Raw genomic sequence first — 22,272 nt, 5'->3', positions numbered from 1 at the left:
CCTTCCTCTCTCCTCAGTCTTCACCTTGGTCCTTGTCCTGCACAAGTCTTTGCACATGCCTAATTTTACACACTTTGAATAGTCCCATTGACCTCAATGGGCCTATGCCCATGTGTATAAAACTTTTTCTTCTTCTGTTACATAACATTGCAGAGTTTTTCATTTCTCTTCTGTCCCTTATTCACGTAAATCTCTTTTGTTCCCTTGTAGATTGATGCCCAAGAAATTAGTGAAATCGTCAAGAGCCAGAAGGACTTGGGGGTTAAGTTTGAACAGCTCATGTCAGCAAGGTCAGAGAACAGGCCAACAGTTCCCTCCGAGTCACTGAAGTTCACAGAACTGGAGCAGCAGCTGCAGGAGACAAGTGGAGATCTAAAAAGGGCCAATCATCTTTTTAGTAGGGCTGCAAAACAGAGTGCTGTGTCCTCCGATAACCTCAGAAAAGTTCAAGCTGATAGGTGAGTGTTCAGAGAGGACTGTGGCTTTTAGTGGTGCCAGATAACAGATCTGAGGACTATGAAGCCCTTCATTTATCTCCAGAACAGATAGCGGCAGTATACGTTTCCCTCCTCCTTGCTAATGTACTTCAACCCTGACCTGGCGGGAATATGGAGTTTAGTCTTCAAGATCCATTCAAGACCCTGGCTTCTGCTTAGACTGACAACAAGGAGGCCATTTACTGTAGTTTGGGAACTAGGATACCTATCCATTAGGAAATGGACTGACACTACCAACTAATTTCTCAAAGGTTTGCAAAGTATGGCCTAGTGTTAATGACTTTTGGTCACTAATAGAATCCAAACTGATGACCTCTCAATAATTCATCCCTGGAGCCATCCAGTACCGGTGTGTTAATGTTTGGGATCAAGATTTCTCTAGCAAATATTAGTTTATTAGTGAAATTAGTTAAACAGGCTGAGCATTGTCTCTTGAGCTCAGTAAATTAGTGTTTCATACAATGCCACTGTAGCACTGTTACTGCTGTGCACTCCATCCTGCTTTACAGAACAACGAATGAACACCATGGCCGAGATTTTTTTTAAAATAGAGAACATGATGTTAGCCCATATTTAGACTCCTAATTAGATGGCATGATTTGAAAGAGTGCTGAGCACATAGCAGCTCATTGATTTAAGACTATTTGTGTGTCTAACATTAGGCACATATATTAGAAAATCTTGGCCTGTATAATTAAGCAGCAAAATCAGAGGAAGGAATTCAAGGAAATTCAGTGCAAAAAAAATTCCCACATGAATGCAGAATTGCCACTGAGAATGTAATTACATATGCACCAGGAAATTCTGCACGCTGGTAAATTGTGAGCTCATCAGGGCAGGAACCACGTTTGTGTAAGTGCCTGTACAGCACCTAGCACAATGGGTTTCCATCTTGAGTGGGGCCTCTTGGTGCTACTGTAATATAAATGTTAAATGATAACTCAGCCACACTGGATGGTCTTAAGGCATAAACATTACCCCTCCACCATACTACAAAATATTCCAGATGCAGGAGTGGGAGTTATAGTGGGAAACATAACTGTCTACACCAGAGGTTTTGACGGCGTGGGTAAGGGGAGTGATTTTTTCCACACCCCTAGTTGTTATAGCTATGCCAGCAAAACTGTGTAATATAGACGAAAAGCCTTTGGTTTGGTGTAAGAACCTGAACAGAAGAAAAGCAGGACATTACATTACTGTAACTTTTTTTAGCAGTGGACAATAACGGGGCCTGTATGTTTGAGCCAGACATTGAATTGCCAGAAAATAACATCTTTGTCTAAGTTGCTGTTGTGTTCCTCCTTGTTCGTGTTGGCAGGCAGCATGCGAGCGATGTGATTGCAGAAACTTTGCAGGAAATGCAGACTTCAGGAACGTTTCAGAGCCTGCTGCAAGCTGTGCAGAGAGAGGAGGAAAGGAAGTCTAACTTCCACACCACCATCATCAGGTTAGGGTTGTGTTAGGCATTTTCCCAGGTTCAATCACCACTGCTCCTGAGTAGTACAGAAGCTGTCCCCAAATAGTAGGATTCCTTCCTCTACTCTCTCAACCAAATAAATCAAGTCTTTGTGGAGTCTATACAGGCTTCTGTTGGAATAATTCTGCATTTTTTTGCTTCATTCTCCCAGTCAGTCCCACCTGTCTGGCTCAGCAGTTGTACATGAACCATACATCACTGCACTGTGGCTTTATTTACCATGTCATCAGCACTACGATCACATTCCAGTTTATGACTTTCAGATACATAGCCTCCCTGAAGCTTAAAGTGGACAAAAAATTGCGTGTTTGCCAACCAGCCAAGGAAAGGTGGCTCACCCTGTGATACTGCAGAGTCCTGGGGAGCTTTCCAACCTACAAGCTCTCAGCGAAAGCAGGAGGAGTAGGGCTGTGTTTTGTAAGGTGTAACACTGCTTCAGAAGGGAGGAAGTCCCCTTCCTGCAGAAAGTTAACCCTACTCTCTCATGCTGTATTCAAGGAATGTAGGTTTTTGCATTTTGCTTTTTCCTTTAGGGAGGAGGAAGGAAGGAAGGAGATAAAGTCCCTCCAGAAACGGCTGCAAGATGTCAAGAAAGAAAAGGAATTAGAACTTCAGGTGAGAATATTTGAGATGAGCAGCATGCTAGAGAGGAAATGTGTTACTGAGCATGCCCAGACTGGGACCTCTCCTTCCTAGGGTGGTTCACAGTCTCCGATGACAGGGTGTGAGGATACAAGTAACACACTCTCATTTTGGGGCAGGCAGGGAAAAATATAAACAAAACAAGAGCAAGTGTAGCTACATCACCAGTGTTCTGGGTGGTGAATGATTGTTAAAGCACCGATCAGTGCTGTACAGCTATAATAGTCTTTTCATCAGGGAGCTTCCAGTCTAAAAGAGACGCAGATCAGATCTGAATGCAGTGGGAAACCCAGAGGATGGTGTTAATTGGGGTGGGGATAGCGTAATACCGACAGGGATTAGCATTTGAAGGCCTAGTGGAATAAATAGGTTCTAAGGAAGGCGTTAATGGAGATGGTGGGGACATAATGTTCTGTGATAAAGGGTTGATCCAGGCATAAGGGAGAAAGCATGAAGAGGAGAGAGTGAGAGGAAATGAAGGGAGTGATGCTGCTGCATACTGATGGAGTGAGAGGTGTGCGAAAAGAAACCAGCAGAGATAGAGGCAGAGCCATGCAGGGCCTTGAAGGCAAGAACGAGAATCGGACACTTGATTCAGTAGGTGAGAAGGAGGCAGGAGAAGATCTGTATCAAGGAGTGATCTGGTTGAGTGGCAAATGAGGGTCATTTTATCTACAGTATCTTGATGGACTAGAGGTGAGCGAGATGGAAAACAGGGAGCCCAGAGGGGAGGATTTAGCAGTAGTTGAGCCAGGAGATTACTTGGGTATGGAAAAACATTTCAAGTTGAAGGCACATTGAGGAAGGGCTACTTTTTATAAAAGCTGAAGAGGAAGCAGCAGCAGGACTTGGTGGGAGCCTAGATGCACCTGGAAGAGCAAGAGCCACTGAACAATCTCCCTGTGATTGGCAGTCTGACAAGGATGGTATTGGCATTGGAGAAGAGAAGGTTCAGGAAGAAAGATGAGGAGCTCAGATATAGCTGTGTACAGTCTGAGGAAACAGCAGAATCTCCAAACGTGATATCAACGAGACAGGAAGAAACATTGAAGTGGAAAGTAGATTTGAAAGTCATCAGCATAGAGATGCTAGAAGAGACGAATAGGGGTAGACGAAATAAATTGGGGTAAGTGTAGGAGGAAGAAAAGGAGGAGACAAAAAGAATCCAGGTGAACTTTGCAGAAAGGAGGAACCACCGAAGGCAATATTGAAGGAACAAATGGTTACAAGATAGGTAGTGAACCAAGGAAGGACAGACACAGGAGCTCAAAGGTTTTCCAGGAGAAATGGAGAGTGCGGATTACTCTTCTAGAGGATTTCAGTGTCTTCAGTTTGGCACTGCGTCTAAAGGAATCTGAGGTCAGAGACTGGTCTGCAAAAGGGAGATGTGTGACTCAATAGATATTTCTTTTCTGCTGCTGAAACTGGACTCAAGCCTATATCCAGGCCCTAAGGGGGAAAATGGAACAGTTTAAAAGTCTGTGACCTCTGTTTGGCAGTTAGAAGAAATAAATTAGTTGTTTCGTTTGGCCTCAAGTAGTGTGGCAGTTACTTGAGGATTATATTTTGTCCATTTCTTAGTGCACGTTGTCTCTGCCAGTTCAGATTCAGGTCACGCACAGGGTAATGCTGGGAAGCTCTTCGTGCACTGTACCAACATAAGGAGCAGAGCTGGTGCCAAAGTTAGTGCTGTAGAAGCCCAACAGTGTTTGTATGCCCAATTTACACATGCTGTTCTGTTTTAATGTAGTTTCCACAACTCTTTCCAATACTAGGAAACATGCCTTACGCTGGAGCTTTCTTTGGCCTCAGCCTTAAACTTTTTTGCATTTGCTGTAGGTGATGATCTTCTGTTTTAGCCTTTACCTTCTGATCTTTGAGTACCTTTCTTCCGTCTTTGCGATCAGCCTCACAAAGTGTGGCCTGCAGTCGTTTTCTTTCCAGCTTAAAGTCCTCTTCCTGGGTTTCCTTATAGCTTGATCTTTGATGATAAATCAAGATGAAGTTACTTTCAAATCCTGTTTTCCTCCCATTGCTAAAAAATAACCTGCTCCGATGAGGTCTCCCTGGGAGAATGATTCCATTCCATTGAGGAATTTCTGGTAGGCAGCTTTACCGAGACTTTCATGATTTGGCACATACACAACTAATTTACAAAAGGAAAAAAAGCATGTTGATTATGGAGCCTTTTGAGCAGCAACAATAGAGGGAGGGAGGGAGGGAGGGACTAAAGCCTCCATGGCAGTCTCCAGTCTTTGGACTGAGTGTGAAAGAGAAAACAAAACCAAGCAGGTATAGTAATAGATTCAGAAAACAAAATTCTTTGTTCTGGGTGTGTTCCTTGTATGTTCTTGTTCTGAGCTGTGTTTGTTCTTAACAAGACATTAACTAATAACTCACAGGGCTATTCCGCTGTTTTTCTCTTCTTATTCTCTATAATGAGTCTCAAATATTCTTCCCTCCTGATTCTGTCCTTTTGGCAAACGTTGATTCCTCATTCACCTGTATTTCTAATAGAGCTGAAATTAACAAGGCTTGTTTTGTTCTTTCCCTTCTCTTTGTGCACCAGCAGAATTAATCACTTTAGTTCAGCTCTAGGAGTAAGATTTATTCATTTAGCTGTAGCTGCTGCAGTGGTCACTTATTTTGTAGCATTTTCCTTTTACTTTGTCATTGATGAAGTGGTGACATTCTATACAGATAATGATTATTAATTATTGAATGCCAAAACCTGTGCTAATGTAACCTTAAGGTCGCACTGTCAGCATCAACAAGTCAGGCAATGAAAACATTTAAGGCCCAGCAGCACTCTTTACACATCCTGTAGCAATAAATAATATCGCAGCCTACATACCTTTAGCAGAAAACCAAGACTATAACATGGTGTGTGCAGGAGAGTAGGTTGTATGCACACCAAGTTAACATTTAGTTTGGATACTGAGCTTTTATTCATTCTTTTCTGTAGAGGTTCTTATACCATGCTCATCACCATAATATTAATGCACTACTAGAAGGTGCTCAAAGTAGCATGGCCAACATTTGTCACGTTTGTTCTCTCATCCTCTTGCAGGGAAGAGGAATGTGTGCCATGTAGTATTTTGTTTTTGATATTTTTACAACCCCCACCCCCATGCATTTACCGTAGAGCAGCCAGGTCACAGAAACTTGCCTTGAACTTGGAGTGGAAGGTGGTGAGGTTTGTGATGGTCCTTAGTTCTTATGGGAGTTCATGCCACAATCTTGGTCTGTCCCCTGAGAAAGCTGTTCTGCAACTCCTCATTGCTTGCAGTTATAGCCTTAGTGTTACATTAACTGTTCCTTGGATTTAATTTCCTAATGCTTTTTAAAAAGGGAAAGAAACAATCCAGACTGATGTGTCTTACAGACTTCACAAGCTCTGCTGGCTTTGCTTTAGGAGTTTACAGTCTCCTTAAAACAAATATGCATTTAAATAATGGCACACACAAGCACATTCTTTCCCTACTTAAGTATACACCTGTATAGAGTTAAGGACATTTCCTACTATGCATGCTCAGCATGGGCCCGATCCAGAGCTCATTTAAGTCAATGGACAGGCTATTATTGACTTCGTTGGGCTTTGGATGAACCCCGAGGCCATTTTCACAGGGCTGTCTCTTTGGCAAATCAAAAAAAGTCTCTTTCAAGCCATAGAATGGGCCTAATCTTCAAGGAAAGCTGGAGCCATGGCACGTTTCAAACTTCAGCCCTTTTTGGTGTAGTCCTGTTCTATAAAAGGGTAGTTAGAATGTGTCTGTAATTACAGTTGGGCAAGTATATGCTTTGTACGAGCCACCCTGGAGATCCTGGGGCTGGGAGAGCAGGGGATTGCAGGCTGGGATAGAGGGGTATTGGCAGAGCTCTGTATGTGTGGAGCCCAGGACTGGGATAGCACAGGGCTGTGGATCAGGACTAAGAGAAGCGTGGTTGTGGCTTAATTGTTTATTAGGAGCCTTTGCGGTGCTAGAAGCTGGGAATGGGCAACAGGAGATGATCATTTGATTCCCTGTTCTGTTCATTCCCTCCGGGGCACCTGGCACTGGCCACTGTCGGAAGTCAAGACACTGGGCTAGATGGACCTTTGGTCTGGCCCCGTATGGCCACTCATGTCTTATGTTAATTCCAGGTGTCGGTTTTAACTCATAAGGCCTTAAAATGGTTTGGGGCTTGCTTACCATAGTGACCCCCCCTCTGTGTGTGACCCTGCTGCAGTTGCTATCAGTGGAAGCGTGTGAGCTTGACCTCCATTCAAAATTTTTTGGGGTCTGCAAAAGGAAACAAGGTTGAAAACCACTGATAATGCAGCCATGTGACAAGCTCCCCCTTCTGTCTGCTGGAAGCACAACAACCCCCCACCTCCTGCATTGTTTCACGGACGAAAATACAAGCCATTACCAGATAACCTTGGTATATTATGGAGCATAAACAGGTCATGTCTCTGCTTGTTATAAAGTCACTTGTCTCAAGTCATATGACAATTTGGGCAGTAAAATGATCTTCAGGCTGAGAAACCATAAAACAATTGTGACTGCATGAATTTAACACACATGCAAACCTCATCCAAGGGCCCTAATGGTCCTGAGTGTTATAACATAGTTTGCTTTCCCTGACTATATCTGATGGGATAGTGAGTGTGTGTGTGCATGTGGGCGGAGGAAGGATTTTCCCTTTGAGTGTTCCAAACTCTTCTGAAAAGGAACTCTTTTAAAATGACTCATGGCCTTTAAACACAGTGCAATGGAGCAGGGTTTTTCCTGTGGGATCCTTCCATGTTTACGCAGTAAAGGAATATGATGGTGCATGAGTGACAAGATGTGAGCCTTTCTGTGGGATTCAAATCACTTAAATAACACCAGCACTTCTGTGTTTCATCTTCAGCCACAAGCTTCAGGAGATAAATGTTGAACCCATTGTAACATGATAGCAAGCAAACAGGAAGAATCTGATTGAGTAATCAAAGGCACGGGGCACAAGAAGTAAAACCAGATGCATTAAGCTCAGTCTTACGTAACTGCAAACTAGTCTACTATGACCTTTAGATTCTTAGCACGTCTTGTGCTTTTCATATTAAAGAGAATTCTCCTTTAGTTACAATCCTGCATTTCTAATCTTCATCTGTTACCCCGGGAAACCAAGTAAAACTAAAAAGCCCAATGCTAAACTGAATCATTCTTCAATTCCCCAGTGCATTCAAACATCTTGAAACACACTCAGCCACAGACATCAGCTCAATACCTTTCAACTCCGGAGTCCCTTCTGCCAGGGGAGCATGCCCAGACCCAACTTGCGTCTGGAAATCTCAGCTCTCCATTGTAGTGAGAGTGAGCAGGGAAGGGGTGACAGCACATAGCCAGCTACTTTCCCTCAGCACTCCTTACTCACCCAGAGCATATGCTTTTGCAACAAAATGTATACTGTCCACCCTGACAAGCTTTCCAAGAAGTAGTGGCAGATATGAACAGAGCAAGGGTCAATTTTCACCTGTTCTTAAATTTGCTTTGCAATTGTTTAGTTTTTCTGGTTACACAAAAACTTCCAAGCAAGGAGCCCAACATGCTATCACAACCAAGAGGTCATTTTTTTTATATGTAACCTTCTGCCCCTCTGAGTTGGCAGCAACAAGGGCCAGGTTCAGTATCCAGGGGTTCCGTTTCAATAACACAATGCAAAACCAGCTTGAGCCCCCACCCAGTGACCTGGGACAATTACATACCACCCCCCCGGGCGTCTCTAGGAAGCAATACTTCCCCACTCGCAAGCATGGAGTCTGAATGTAGCAAAATCCTTTTAATAAAGGAAGGAAACAATGTGGCATCATGTTGGATAAACACCACACATACAGGATTATAACACAAACCATAAGCCAAAACCCACCTCCAAGTATGTTTGGCAATATCCTTTTCCCCCTTAGGGTCTTAAGTCCAACCACCCCAAAGTCCAACAACCCGAAAGTCTCTGGTCAGTGCTACCCCAGAGTTCAAAAGTTTATCTGCAGAAGATTTTTACCCCCCCCAGGCTGGGTGGATGGGAGGGGCACACACGGTGTTAAGGGCACCTTACATGGGCCAGGGCCAACTGCTCTGCCTCTCTTGTGGAGTTCTTGCTGCAGCCTTCACCCCGACCAGCTCCACTACACCAGCTGTGCCGCTCCTCAGCCGCCGCGTGAGCCGCTCCAGTCGCCCCCACAAAACTGCTCCACTGCCGCCCTACTGTTCCATGGGCTGCTCCAACATGCTTGGCAACTGCATCCGTCTGCCAGGCGCTTACGATAGATTCTTGGCTCCCACTAGTTAACACGCACTCAGTGATCTTCAGCATCAGTATGCTTAGCTCTTTTAATGATTTCAGCTCTTAGTGATTTCAGCTTGTAGTGAGGGAGCCCCAGTGCTGGTGCACCATTGGACACGTGATTCAGCTCAGCAGCTAGATTGGACTCCTAATGGATCAAATTAGTCTACTCTTCAACCAAGTGCGGGGGAGGATGTGGCAATGGTTTCGCAAGGCCCTCAAACGGGGGCTCCTTACCATCAGGTTAGACACCAGTCCCACACCTTCTCATTTCTTGGGTTTTGGCACCCCATGTCCCTTGTCTAGGCAGCTGTACTTAATTGATAGAGCATCTTTGTCATAAAGCCAGTCTCTAGTTCCTCTTCACATAATTCAGGTTGACCACTCTTTTCTCTCTCTGCCCATAACAAAGAATTGACGGTCCAGGCTGTCATATAACATCGGTGGACCGTGGGCTGTGCTGGTGAGTGTGTGGCTTTGTGCATGGCGAATTGACTACCTAAAGATTCACTTTCCACGGTGGTGGTGCCAATGCATACCTCAATTCCTTTCCACTACCCCCATAATTCCCAACGCAGTTCGGGTAGAGCTCATTGCTGGACTGCTTTGGCTCTCGATGTGGAAACTAGGCACAGAGGTTCATGACGTTGTCCTAGCTCACACAGGGGGTCTGTGGCAGAACCCAGCTCAGACCGTTCAGAACTACTTCAAGTTTGCTGTGTGCAGCCATTGAATCAATGGAACTACTGACGTATCAGTGCTTAATATCCATCCTGAATCAGGCTCTAGTGGCCAGTGTTTGTCCTAGACTAGTCTGTCACTCAGACTTCTAGCTAGATAATCACACCTTCCTCTTTTGTTGCTGCTTCTGTAGTTGTTTAACAATAGTTTCTTTGAGCTCATGTTGATTGGTACAACACTCTGGGGGATCTCTCTCCTTTTTTTTTTTAAAAAAAAAAAGGAGAGAGATCCCCCAGAGCTGTGTACCAATCAACATGAAGCGTCAAAGAAACGTATTTAACACAACTACAGAAGGAGCAAGCTAAACGAGGAAGGTGTGATTATCTAGCTAGAAGTCTGCAGTACAGACGTAGTCTAGGACACCATGGCCCAGAGCCTGATTCAGATAGGATATGAAGCACTTGATAACTGTCAGTAGTTCCAATGATCTTCAATGGCGCACACAGCATATCTTAAGTAGTTTCTGAACTGGTCTGCAGCTGGTTCTGCCACAGACCCCTGCGTGAGCTAGGAACAACGTCATGAACCTCTGTGCCATAGTTTCCCACAATCAGATGCCAGAAGCAGTCGCGCATGAGCACTAACCCGAACTGGTGGTGAATTATGGGGTGTGGAAAGGAAGTTAAGGATATTGCCATGGCACCACCACACCGGGAAAAGGCAACTTTAGGTAGATGCAATTGCCTCCAGCCGACACCCTCACCTAGCACGCCCACGTCATCCGGAAGTTATTTGACACTCTGGACCTCGAAGATCTTTGTTATCGGGCATGAGAGAATAACAGTGTGTCACCTCGATTATGTGAAGAGGAACTAGAGACGGCTTTAGACAAAGATCTCTATCAATGAAGTAGCACTGCCTAGACAAGGGACATGGGGTGCAAAACCCAATGAAATGAGAGAGGTTGGGACTGGCTATACCTGATGGAAGGGCCCCCTTTTGAGGCCTTGGAAACCATACGCCACATCCTCCCCCGCACTTGTTGAAGAGTAACTAACTTTGACCATTAGGAGTCCAATCTAGCTGCGAGCTGAATCACGTGCCAATGGTGCACCAGCACTGGGGCTCCCTCACTACAAGCTGAAATCACTAAGAGCTGAAATCATTAAAAGAGCTAAGCATACTGATGCTGAAGATCACTGAGTGCGTGTTAACTAGTGGGAGCCAAGAATCTATCGTAAGCGCCTGGCAGACGGATGCAGTTGCCAAGCATGTTGGAGCAGCCCATGGAACAGTAGGGCGGCAGTGGAGCAGTTTTGTGGGGGCGACTGGAGCGGCTCACGGGCGGCTGAGGAGCGGCACAGCTGGTGTAGTGGAGCTGGTCGGGGTGAAGGCTGCAGCAAGAACTCCACAAGAGAGGCAGAGCAGTTGGCCCTGGCCCATGTAAGGTGCCCTTAACACCGTGTGTGCCCCTCCCATCCACCCAGCCCTGGGGGGGGTAAAAATCTGCATCTGTTATAGTCCTGGCCTTCACAACCTCCTCAGGTAAGGAGTTCCACAAGTTGACTGTGCACTGTGTGAAGAAGAACTTCCTTTTATTTGTTTTAAACCCGCTGCCCATTAATTTCATTTGGTGGTCCCTAGTTCTTATATTATGAGAACAAATATGGTGTCACTACAGGGCAGAATTAAGGTTGGGTACCTTAGGTGTGAATTTCCTTCCCCTAGCATATTCTGATTGCTGTTCAGTGGGTTTGGCAAAACTCATTTTGTCTTTCTTTTTTTTTTAATTTCAATAGATATTGATATTTATTTTTAAGCCCTTTTTTAATGTTTACAATTTCAGTGTTCAGAGCTGTGGGCAATTATGGGGATGGTCAGACAACAATTATTTAATTACAGTAAATGTTGAGATTCCAAAAGCCAAATCATATAACCATTCAAAAACAAATTGTCAATGTCACATGCAAAATATACAGTGTAAATATCTTTATTTCAAACTCGACTTTCTCCAGAAGCATTTCTGTATTTTACCCTATACACATACTTTTTCATCTGTGTTTGTGTACAGTGAAATCAACATTTACTGCAATTTATTCATAAAAATCCAGCCCTTTCAAGCGTACTTTTAAGTAATGAAGTACTTTAATTCTTTCACTTCCTAGACTGTAACGCTTGCTTGGAGGATAATTACACCCTCACTGTGATGTATTTTACTCTCAGTGCCGTAACCCTATCATGATGTATCTCCTGTCTGGGAGCTCTGCTGAGGCCAGTGGCATTATGATCAGAAGGTGACACTCTGACACATGAGCAGAGACACATGGGGGAGAGGGGAGGATGAAGTAACATGGAGGCTACCAGGGTTGAACATGGCCCTACAGAGTGTGGGGAGCAAACTCCCTCTCAGCCTCTCCTCTCTCTCATCTCCCAGAGTTAGTAACTCTGACCCAGACAGAGTCAATAACTCAGCGCCAGCCCCTTGCCTTGATGAGGGCGAGAAGCCTTCAGCCCTATGATTTTTAAACGTGAGGTGGGACACAGGTGAGTTTGCCTGGAGTAGTGGGCACAAGAAATTCAGAGGTGACTTGCATTTTGAAGCTCGCTTTTATGCCTCCCATATGCCCCTCCCTCCTGCCTATTCCTCAGAACCGGAATGAGATGATTGCATACCTCAAAGACCAGCTTCAAGAGATGAAGGCCAAGACAGACATGGAGAGCCGCTATGTGAAGAAAGACACAGAGCTCCAGGTCTACCAGACCCAGAAAAAGTGCAGCAACGCAGAGAGTGACCTGTTCAATGAAATTGAGGTAAGCACCGTCTTTAGGCCTGTTTGTAAAGTATCTCCAGCAAGTAAGGTGAGAGCTGGCTGACTGCAGATTGCATTGCCACCAAACAGCCAACATGTAACCCACCATGCAAAGAGTGGTTTGTTTTACACACAGGTGGCACAAGCTCCTCCGTCTCACCCACCACCTTTCGTTCCTAGATTTCACTCTCTTACATAGAACAACTGGCTTTTTATTGACACTGCAGAGCAAGAACCTGTCACTTTCAGTCGTGCTGTCCATTCATCACTACGAGCAGTCACACGCCGGCGCGCCTCGTCGCAGTGTATGCATATGTGCGTGCCAAGATAGCCTCTGACCTGTTCTGTCTTTATTGATCACAGAAGCTGAGGATCAAAACTGATGAGGAGATTAGAGTGCACGTGGAGATTGAAAATTTCCTCAGGCAACAACAGATGGTGGGTGACTCAAATGTTTTCAATTAGCACTTAAGACAGCAACCTATAAAAAATCACATCAGCTTATTCCTAGGGTGGCAGTTAGTGTCTTAAGGAAAACAGTTAATGCCCATCTATCCCTCAACCAGCTTCAGGACTGTTGTTGGAATTACCATTTGCTCCCAAAGCATAACACTGGTTACCTGAATTTTGGATTATTTTAAATCTGGATATATTTCTTCTAAATCAAAATTGAGATTGGACAGATTTGTTCAGCTGATTAACTTAAAGCCCAAAGTACATTCATTGCAAATGGGTCAGACTTCCAGCAGCATCGGGAGCTGGCATTAATACATGCAGGATAACTACAGCTTCACAGGCCCAGGAGCTGCACCTGTAAACTAGGACACCAGCGGCAACGAAAGACATTATAGAGCCACCAATCGTTTTTTGCTTTATCCTAGCCTGTTTGCTCAGGAGGAAACCCAGCAGGGTAGGATAAATACCGATTCACAACTCTTTTGATAGACTCAGGTTCCAATCAATCCATAATGTCTGTTATATATATTCAGGTTGCCCATGATCCATAAAGTCTGTTGTATTACTTTGTATGGAAGAAAGGACCCAAAGAGTCAAAGGGGTTAACATGACCCTGAAACAGTTCAACATTAAACAGCATTGGACAAGGTTCAGCGTTTGCTCTATAGAGACTTCAGCCTGCTTAGTACCATGGCAAACATACCATAAAAAATCCTTTATAACCTTTTATTAAAGATACAGAAAAAGGAGGCAAAGCAGTTAAAGCTTTTGAACTGTAAGGTATTAAATAAGGTTGTAATTTTAACATCCCTTGTTCCCTTCCCTTAAGCCACAGAGAATCTTTAGAAGAAGAAAACCCATGTCTGACGGTCTCTAAGACGGCATTAAAGATGGTAATAATTGTCCTTTTTGGGGGAGAGAGAGAGACATTAGTTGAGATGAGCTGGAGCTGTCCCTGCTGTTGTTAAAGTCCGATCCCATTGCCTTGAAGGCAAAACAAGAAACACAAGCTAAAGGGAAAAGAGACAATGCAGTGTCTGTCTCTGGAGTTGACTTTCACTTGCAACCTCACAGCTGGACAAACACAGGCCCAGCACATGGTCGTATCAGCCATTCTGAGAGCTGGAAAACTTGTACCAGCATCAGCCTGTTGAGGGCATTGCTTTTAGCTGCCTTTCTGGTCACAGGATTACAGCAGTGTTGCAAAATATGCAGTCTTGGCAAACTAAGTTAGACTCTTATTCGGCAAAAGGAGAGGAACAAGAAAGAAGGTAGATAAGGAAGGAAAAAAAGAGAGAGAGAGAATGTGTATGTGAGAGACCGTCTCACATCCCAGCTTGTGTTCTGGGATTTAGCCAGAGCCAGTGAACGTGATGGTGTCATCAGGGTTCCTGTCTCTGGCTCAGTCTGGTCAGGACATCTCTCAGGATTAGGACAAAGAAGGTCCAAAATTGAAGCTCACTCCTTCCCCTTCTCTTGTCCTTCTGTCAGCCAGTGTTCACTTCCTTTATTGCCTTCTTTGATAGGCTTAGTAGCCTGGTGGATTAGGGGGAACAGTAGATGTGATATATCTTGATTTCAGTGAGGCTTTTGACACAGTCCCATGTGACATGAGCAAACCAGGGACACGTGGTCTAGATGAAATTATTATAAGGTGGGTGCACAACCTGTTGAAAGACTGTACTCAAAGAGTAGTTATCAATGGTCTGCTGTCAAATTGAGAGGGCATATCTAGTGGGGTCCTGCAAGGGTCAATCCTGGGTCTGGTATAAGGCAATATTTTCCTTAATGACTTGGATAATGGAGTAGAGAGTATGCTTATAAAATCTGCAATGACACCAGTCTGGGAGGTCTGTAGCACTTTGAAGGACACATTTAAAATTCAAAATGATCTTGAAAACCGGAGAATTGGTCTGAATTCAACAAGATGAAATTTAATGAAGTGCAGAGTACTTCACTTAGGAAGGAAAAATCAAATGCACCACTACAAAATGGTGAATACCTGTCTAGGTGGTAGTGCTGCTGAAAAGGATCTGGGGGTTATAGTGGGCCACAAACTGAATGGGTCATCAATGTGATGCAGCTGCAAAAAGGGCTAATATGCTTCTGGGGTGTGTTAACAAGAGTGTTTGTAAGACACAGGAGGTAACTGTCCCACTGTACTCGGCACTGGTGAGGTCCCAGCTAGAGGACTGTGACCAATTCTGGGCACCGCACTTTGGGAAAGATGTGGACAGACTAGAAAGAGTCCAGAGGAGAGCAATAAAAATGAATCAGTAGCATTACTACCCCTTCTCGGTGCATTCTGTCTGCTGTGCTAAGTGTCACAGTATGTCTCCTACACAGAAGTTGGAAGAGAAGCTAGAATACTGGATGGAGAAGTATGAAAAGGACATGGAATCTAAACAGCAAGAACTGAACACTCTAAAAGCATCCAAGGCAAATGATTTAGCAGCACTGCAGGAACTAGCCAAGCAGGTATGAGATCAGCAGTGGACTGAAGGATTCAGTGACCCAGCATTTTATTGCCCAGGCAGCATCCCAAAAGCTAGGCCCTGGGCATTTCCCCACTCTCACTCTTTTCATTCACCCAGAACAAGGGAAGAGAACTACGGGAAAGAAAAGATTGAGTAACCATGGAGCTGTTCAATAGAATAGGCAGGAACAACACAGCAAGTGGTGTCAGGAGGGAGCCACGGGGGCATGAATCCTCTGTTCTCTGCATGTGACTCTGGTCAAGAAATGCCATTGTTTGTTGTTTTTCCTATGGCCATTTTGGGTGTACGAGTGGCAAGTAATTGAAGGTTTTTTGTGAGGGGCAAAGGAGGACAAAATCCCTTCTCAATGTGTGTCTCACCTTGGTGCACACAAGCTATTGCTAGTCCAGGGGAGAGGGACTCCGTGGAATGTTAACACGCTTGCTTTCATTGCCAGTGACACTGGCTGCTGCAGACTAAGGGCTATCTCTGAGGGCTTGTTGGCTGCCCTGCAGTTCGGACTGTGGGGGCATGAATAGCAGCTGCGTGTAATTCCCCCCATGAGCATTAATTGAAAGGCTCCTAGTTCTAATCAGATCACTAGAAATGACATATTGGAGGTGTGGTAATGATGCTCACTCTGAACCCTGGTAACTCCTTGTTAAACAAAGCTCTGATGACAATATTCCTGGAGAATCTCTCAACCAAAGCTCACTGTTGTAATGATTGTTCTGTTTCCGATATTTACATGGCAAGGATTTGTAAACATGTAAAAACCTTCCTAGAGAAGCAGTTAAAAAAAAAAAAAAAAGGTTTCTAGTTCACATTAACATAGTCCTGTTGAAGAGGGTTACACTAATGCACACTATTTGTCCCCACTCTGGTAGTCAGAACTGCTGGGCAGTGTAGACATAACTTAAGTTTACTGAGTTCTAAATGCCTGCTTGTGGAGTTAGAGGACACTCAACTCCTTGTCCCATCAAGCATCTCATCTTCCATTCTGCCTGTAAAACTTGGGCCAGTTATGTCATCCCTGTGTCCCAATCATTCTACCTGTCCCCATGTGTTTGGGGTGACTTTCTAGCAACACCTGTTCCACCAGAAGCTAGAGAAGACACGCTTTCTGCAGTATAACATCAGCGGGTTCAATATGTTCAAGCAGTGAAAGGTTTCAGTTACTGGAGCAACTTACTGCTTTATAATGGGGAACACAGTTATATGCAGCATTTGCACTGCAGAGCTGGGACAGTCCAGAGAAAGGAACCGAGGGAGAAGGGCTTGCACATCAGCCTCCATGGAGTAGCTATGAGGGACAAGCCTTGTTCAGGGAGCTCCAGAATTCAAAGACATCATGATGCCCTAAGTCCATTTCTAAGCAAAGCATGTTCTAGAGCAGGGCTGGGCAAACTTTTTGGACCGAGGGCCACATCTGAGTGGGGAAATTATATGCAGGGCAGGGGGTTGGGGTATGGGAGGGGGTGCGGTGTGCAGGAAGGGACTCAGAGCAAGGGATTGGGGCAGTGGAGGGGTGCTGGGTGCATGAGGGGGCTTAGGGAAGGGGGTTGGGGTGCAGGAGTGTGGAGTGCAGAAGGAGGCTCAGGGCAGTGGCTTGGCGTGCACAGGAGTTCAGGGTACAGCAGGGAGCTCAGGGTAGGGGGTTGGGGTGCAGGGTGTACGAGGGGGCTCAGGGCAGGGAGTTGGGGTGCAGGAGGGGTGCAAGGTGCAGGCAGGGAGTTGGGGGGGCGGGGTGCAGGCAGGGTTCAGGCTCCAGCCTGGCGCTGCTTACCTAAAGTGGCTCTGGGTGGCAGTGGCACGCACTGGGGCCAGGGCAGGCTCCCTGCATGCCTGCCCTGGCCCCATGCCACATCGCTCCAGTAAGCGTTGCGGCCCCTGGGGTGGGGGGATCGGGGGTGGACGGCTCCACATGTGCGGCCCTTGCCGTGCCTCTAGGTACCTCCCCCAAAGCTCCCATTGGCCGCGGTTCCCCATTCCCTGGATCCAGCCCGCAGGCTGTAGTTTACCCACCCCGTTCTAGAGCATCTCTTGCATTTCTGCAGTGCCGGTTATTTGAACAAGCCATCATGGAGGATCGGGTGGAAAAGGAGGCAGCGAGAAGAAAGGTGGAGCAGGATGCGCTGGAATTAAAGAGCGTCAAGAAGGTAAAAGGGAAAATGCTACCAGTGCTATGGCTCATGAATGATCCATATGCAAGGGGGCTCCTTTCAGTCAGCAAGACGCACTGAAGGGTTTGGCCAGCAGGGCCTGGGACTGGTAAGCGCTGCCATTGGGCTGGGAGAGGAGAGGTGTCTGCCGCATGTCCAAGCTGCTGCTTGTTCTTCACACCCTCTAATCCCTCCCTGAGGAGAGCAGCCACAAAGTTAACAGCCACCTACTGAATCAGAAAGGAAATAAAGGGCAAGTCTTGGCTCCCAGAGTGAAGATTTGGGGGCCTTTTGTCCCTCACACCATCTGTGCAGCGAGGATGACGCCACAGAGGGAGGGTTGCAGTGTAATCCCTGCCATCAGTACAAGAACTGCTCCCCACCCCATCCCACAGACGCTCAGCACAGACATCCCACAAGCCAGGAAGTGCAGGGGAGGAGCCCAATCTGCTACAGCTTAGGACATTGGTCCTTTACAGCAGGTGCCACAGTCTACACTGTACCTGGCGGCCTTCTTGCTTTCAAGCTGCCTCCCACTGGCCTTTCACAGGGCCACCAGTGCTGAGTTTCTTTTTAATGTGGTTAAGAAAAGTATCATTGAAGTACTTGCTGAGAACAAGTACGGGGATGTAGGAAACAGTGGGTGATGGGAGTACTGATTACACGTGCAGGCCCAGCATAGGTGGGCAACTGCGTGTGCAAATTGGACTTTTTGAAAATGCGGCCCCAAGAGCTAAGGAGAGAAGAAGATTTAATGACCTGTAAAAGGAAGGCAAGTGGCGTTGGGCCCGTTGTTTGCTTCTTTGTGACAGTTTGGGGTTTAAGGGGGCCATTTAGGGAACTGGGGGAAAAATCTGGCTGGGGATTGGTCCTGCTTTGAGCAGGGGGTTGGACTAGATACCTCCTGAGGTCCCTTCCAACCCTGATAGTCTATGTGAACATATCATATGTTTAATTTAAGGCAGAAAAAAACAGAAACACTGAGTCGGGCCTTTTCTGCTGTTGCTGGAAGGACTCACTGGAGTCTCCTCCACTCTAGGCTTTTACTTGACTAAAACACTGAGCTAGCAATTGAGCAGGGCGCAGCCCGTAAACTCGCGTACAAAGCAGCTGGTCTACAATCTAGACTGCATGGAAATCTGTTGAGGGGTTTTCTGTAGAGCCCATCACCTTAGTATCTAAGCACTTACGTTAGGAATGTTTCCAAGGCACAGGGTTTGTGCGTACGGAGCCAGCACCAGTAGCACTGGCAGCCGACAGCAGGCTGCTGGCCTCGGAGAAGCTGGCAGATAGCAGACTTAGGGCGGGATCCAGGCTCCAGCCAGCCGGTGCCTCGAGTAGGCTGGAGATCAGAACGTGTCACAGAGCCGTATTCCCTGGCACTCTCAGGTTCACAATTTGGATTTATTTGTAATGTTTTTACATAAACGTAATATCAGACAAGCAGAAAGCCTGTCCCTTGTCCCACATCACTGAGCCAGTGGGGCCTACGTGATACCCCCGAGAGGGGGAGGCATGTTGCCATGGCAGCTGACTTCCCCAAGACCAGCCACTCTGAACAGCGAAGAGTCTGACTGTTGCTTTGGAAAACTAACTCTCCTTCTCTCCTGCTTCCAGCTCCAGGCCTGGTGGAGAGGCACAATGGTTCGCCATAACATCGGCCCCTATAAGGCCCTGAAGAAGTCTAAAGAGGACGAGCCAAAGGGCAAAGACAAAGGGAAAAAGGAAAAAGCTGGAGCTAAGAAAAGGAAGTGATGGCCACAGACTCCTGCTCTCATTAGACCCACAGGGCCCTGGAAGTTTGGGCTCTCGCCAGGGAGGAACGCTGGCTTGTGTGCACAGAGTAAGAAATAAAGTCCTCAGCAGAGTTCAGGGCCAGGGCTCTGGGCCAGGCTGGAGTTCATTTTCTTGACAGGAAGGAGTTTAAGATGAAGTTTCTTGCACAGGTCTGACCTCTCCAGCTCAAGGTAACTAGAGCTTAGCAATCAGCTACTGCCATTTTTAACCTGCCTTGTGCTATGCACACACATTATTCCCCTGAGAGCACGACGCTGGAACGATGTGGCCCTCAAGATTTGTCTGCAGCCTTAAACTAATTAGTCATCTGGGTATAATTCACACCCTGTTCACAGGCTTGAAAATGCAGCTGTATTAAAGGCACTGTGCACCAGAATATTCACCACCTCTCCCCGTCACTGCGCTGGCAAGGGCTGAAATGCTGGGGGCACTCGTCCTTCACCACTGTTTTGGCTAATGCTGCTCAGAGCAGGTCTAGACAGCTTGGTGGCAGTCACTCACATCTGGTCTTGGGTGGGGCTTCCATGTTAGTGCCAGTGCTAGATCAATGGTAGGAGAACTCCTAAAGATTCTCAGTGTAGATGGAGCCTTGTTCAGAGTGTTTGTGTTTCCATTCTCACAGTCCTCCTGCCAGAAGTCCCTGTAGCCCTGCAGGAGATAAGAAAAGAATCGTGCCCCAGTGAGGATGTAACCATGGGCAGGTAACGTAATGTCCTTGGTAATGCAAGACATTTTTTGGCATCTGGTACCCGAGAGCTTCTCTCTCAAACCCCAGAGTGCAGTGAAGTGATGACAGCCTGGCTGTTACCTTGAAAGAGAAGTGGGGATGGGGGGAAGGCAGAGTTCTGCTCTGTTATCTGAGGGGGCTCTCCCCACTGTGGGTCCAATCCTTTTAAATGAGATTATACTGCAATCAGAGTACACAGTGGAAACAGCCAGTAGCGCTATCTACACAGTGTAAAACCACAGAGGGGCTGAAGAGACGGATCAGAACATATAGAATCAGAACGAGGCTGTTTTCACTCTGAGACCACGTAAGAGCTGTATCAGGAGCATGTAGCTGTCCAAATTCATTCACATTGAAGAGTCAAACTGTGCCAAAAGTTCTTAAGATCAAGCAAAAGTACTTCAACTGCAAGTGGCAAAGCTGTTAATTCTGAGAGCTCAGTGGTGCTGGAGCCTGTAGTTTATTCTGCGTTAATGTATCATGGAAGTGACAGTGGCTTTCTGAAAACTCACACGTCAGGCAAACTGGAGTTACAATCATTGGCATCATTACTGGAAGTTAATCAGGAAGCACTCCCTTTTCAGTCGCTGATTCCAAATGAGAACACATTGAAACTTTCAGAGTAGCAGCCATGTATCAGCAAAAAGAACAGGAGTACTTATGGCACCTTAGAGACTAACAAATGCTCAAATAAATTTGTTAGTCTCTGAGGTGCCACAAGGACTCCTCCGGTTTTTACATTGTAACTTGTCTTCCTCACTCCACACTGGAGCAAGAACAGGCACTACTGCGTGAGGTTTACGTCGCACATCTACAAGCAGGCGCCTCACAGCAACCACTGCACTTAAGTTTAATTTTAACTCCCTTTTCATGCACTCAGAACGTTTCGAAACATGTCATTTTGAGGCTAAAATTTTCCAGGCTTGGTCTGTGCTGACAGGTGATATTTATTTATTTATTTATATGTGAAGTTTGAGCAAAATCCCTTCAGATATATGAGTTATGAAAAGGAGGGAAAATACACTTTTCCTATGGTGAAAAAAAAAAATCCTAATCACCCCTTTTTAGAGACAGCTACAGCACAAAAAAGCATCTTCTCCTCACACTTTGCTGTTTCTTATCAGACATACCCTGGGAGACTCCATGGTAACTGGAAAACTAATAAAATTAAAGAGTGAAAATGAAGCAAATGAGAGGAGAAAGGGTCTTTAGTCAGACTGCTTAGAAGTGGGTGTTTTACCCTTGTTAGCGTTTATAAATCAAATGCCGAATGAACACTTGATTTTGTTAACAACTCAACACTCCTGCCTCTCAGCTGGTGTCAGAGCTCACAATACACAAGGAGCTGCAAGAGATCCACCAAAAGCAGGGGAGATCAGCCTTTACATTCATATTTTTCTAATGTAAAAAAGGCAGAAAATGTAAAGAAAGTTAAGAGGTCCTCCATACATTGAAGGGTCAAGCATCTCTTCCAGTTAGTGAAATGCTTAGCAGCCCCCCAGGGCAGCTGCCTAGCCATTCTCCACTGTTTCGAAGGGAGAACCGGGACAGACTGTGGCAGAGGGCTGTAGCACTGTCATAGGGCTGTAGCAGGAGGTTACTGTCATCCACGTCTAACAGGAGAGGAACAGAGCTCAAGCTCCAACAGGGCTTCTTACAAATTCCTCAAAGCAGCTGCCTTCCCAGCTTCAGAGATGATAACCTGCTGGGCAGTGCCCTACTCCAAAGTAACTTGAGAGCCGCCAGGGCACCCTCCCTCCATGCCCGATGTCAGTACCTCAGTCACATCCACCCTGTCTCTTTCTGAGAGAAAATCTGGAGGGCGAACTCATTCCTCAGTGCTTGCTGAGTTGTGAACCATCTCCCCCCTGCTTCCCGCTCTGTCCTTTGGTAAGGCAGTGGATCAGGAAACCCACTGAACTTCCCCAGTGTTTGGTGAAACAGACCCAGAGGAAAATCAAATGGGTAAGTGGACAAGTTGAGCTGCCCAGAAAAGTAGCCATTTTGGTGGAGTTTGGCATCGGAACATAGATGTGTGCGCAGCTTGGCAAAAGATAAGATAGTAGCACCAGAGGGCCATCAGGTACCACTAAGATGGGCAGATGTCTTGGTGGCTGCACACTTGCATTACACAGGCCCGGCCTTAGATACTTCCCAGTAATTTGGAGGGAAGGAAGTTCTGGGTCTGAGGGTGAAGATTAGTGGCGCGGGTTTGTGGAATGATTCCCTATAAGTTCCAT

General features: G+C 46.0%; 1 protein-coding gene across 3 annotated transcripts in view; it reads left to right on the top strand.

Moving 5' to 3' along the window:
• Window positions 1-19,420, top strand: part of DRC9 (dynein regulatory complex subunit 9) — a 36,468-nt gene extending 17,048 nt beyond the window's left edge. For 2 of the 3 annotated variants that reach the window (XM_032777261.1, XM_032777259.1), the window contains exons 3-10: window positions 211-458; window positions 1,816-1,944; window positions 2,508-2,589; window positions 12,253-12,414; window positions 12,777-12,851; window positions 15,216-15,347; window positions 17,404-17,505; window positions 19,126-19,420. In XM_032777261.1, the coding sequence (XP_032633152.1) occupies window positions 211-458; window positions 1,816-1,944; window positions 2,508-2,589; window positions 12,253-12,414; window positions 12,777-12,851; window positions 15,216-15,347; window positions 17,404-17,505; window positions 19,126-19,263 (1,068 nt within the window). In that variant the 3' untranslated portion in view covers window positions 19,264-19,420. The remainder of the gene's footprint in view (window positions 1-210; window positions 459-1,815; window positions 1,945-2,507; window positions 2,590-12,252; window positions 12,415-12,776; window positions 12,852-15,215; window positions 15,348-17,403; window positions 17,506-19,125) is intronic. The other variant, XM_032777263.1, reaches the window with a different exon arrangement.
• The last annotated feature ends 2,852 nt before the right edge of the window (window positions 19,421-22,272 follow it).

Source organism: Chelonoidis abingdonii, chromosome 8, assembly GCF_003597395.2.
Source record: "Chelonoidis abingdonii isolate Lonesome George chromosome 8, CheloAbing_2.0, whole genome shotgun sequence".
NCBI lineage: Eukaryota > Metazoa > Chordata > Testudines > Testudinidae > Chelonoidis > Chelonoidis abingdonii.
The sequence above is the reverse complement of the archived record's forward strand: the minus strand, read 5'-3'. Positions and strand labels throughout refer to the sequence as shown.